Below are 944 nucleotides of genomic sequence, written 5' to 3'. Positions count from 1 at the left end.
GCGTCGTGGGGAGGAGAGGCGAAGAGAGGAGATGGGAGGGGAAGGAACGGGAGGGGAGGGGAGGGGAAAGGAGGAAGGCGCTTCCCTCCCGCTGCTGGAGGGCGGCGGGTCGCTCGGCTCCGCACGGAGGAAGCAGGGCTAACCGTCCCCCCGGGGGGTGGCTGCGGCCGGCCGCCCGTTTCCCGGGAGCCGGAGGAGGCGACAAGTAGGCTCGGTCGGGGAGCACATTCTTTCCTCGAGCCTGGTCCTGAGGGAGGGCGCAGGCTGCCGAGGCGGCAACTCTCCCTCTCGCCCAACTCCCAGCAGAGGGTGAGGGCGGCCAACCCCGGGCTGACCGGCGGGATGCCGCCCGGGTGGGAAGGCGGCGAAGACAGCCTCCGGCCCGCTCCCTCCCCACGCGGTCCGCGGCCGGCGGCCGTCAGCGCCCTCGTCTCTCCCGCCGCCGCGCGGGGCCGGGCCGCCGACCTCGGCCGGCCGGGCGCGGGGCCAGGCAGCGGCGGCGGAAGGGCCGGCCGGCCTGGGGCCCTACCTGAGGCTGTGTACCAGCTCCCGGCGTGACTGGCTTCCCGGCAGACCACTCGGTTGGACATCTTGGTGCCTGTGCCGCCTATGGTGCACGAGGATGAATGAGGAGGCGGCGGCGGCGGCGGCAGGAGCGGCTCCGCGAGGGGACGAGACACCGCGGGCCCAGCCCAGGAGGAGGCGGCAGCGGGGAGGGGATCAGCCCGGCCCAGGAGGAGGAGGAAGAGGAGGAGGCGGCGGCCCGGGAGGAGGAGGAGATGGCAGCCGGGGCGGTGGCGGCGGCGGCAACAATCACCTCAAACTCGGGCGGCCGCCGGAAGACGGGGCCCGCGGCGGCCTCACCGAAGCCCGGAAAGCCCTGGCCCCGGCCCCCAAAGTCGCCGCTGCTCCCCAGCCGGGGCTGGTTCCGCCGAGCCACCCCC

General features: G+C 75.4%; 1 protein-coding gene across 2 annotated transcripts in view; it reads right to left on the bottom strand.

Moving 5' to 3' along the window:
- Nucleotides 1-944, bottom strand: part of MEMO1 (mediator of cell motility 1) — a 137,456-nt gene extending 136,512 nt beyond the window's left edge. For both annotated transcript variants that reach the window (XM_007450962.1, XM_007450963.1), the window contains exon 1: nt 530-944. In XM_007450962.1, the coding sequence (XP_007451024.1) occupies nt 530-590 (61 nt within the window). In that variant the 5' untranslated portion in view covers nt 591-944. The remainder of the gene's footprint in view (nt 1-529) is intronic.

This window comes from Lipotes vexillifer, unplaced genomic scaffold, assembly GCF_000442215.2.
Source record: "Lipotes vexillifer unplaced genomic scaffold, Lipotes_vexillifer_v1.1 scaffold776, whole genome shotgun sequence".
Lineage (NCBI taxonomy): Eukaryota > Metazoa > Chordata > Mammalia > Artiodactyla > Lipotidae > Lipotes > Lipotes vexillifer.
The sequence above is the reverse complement of the archived record's forward strand: the minus strand, read 5'-3'. Positions and strand labels throughout refer to the sequence as shown.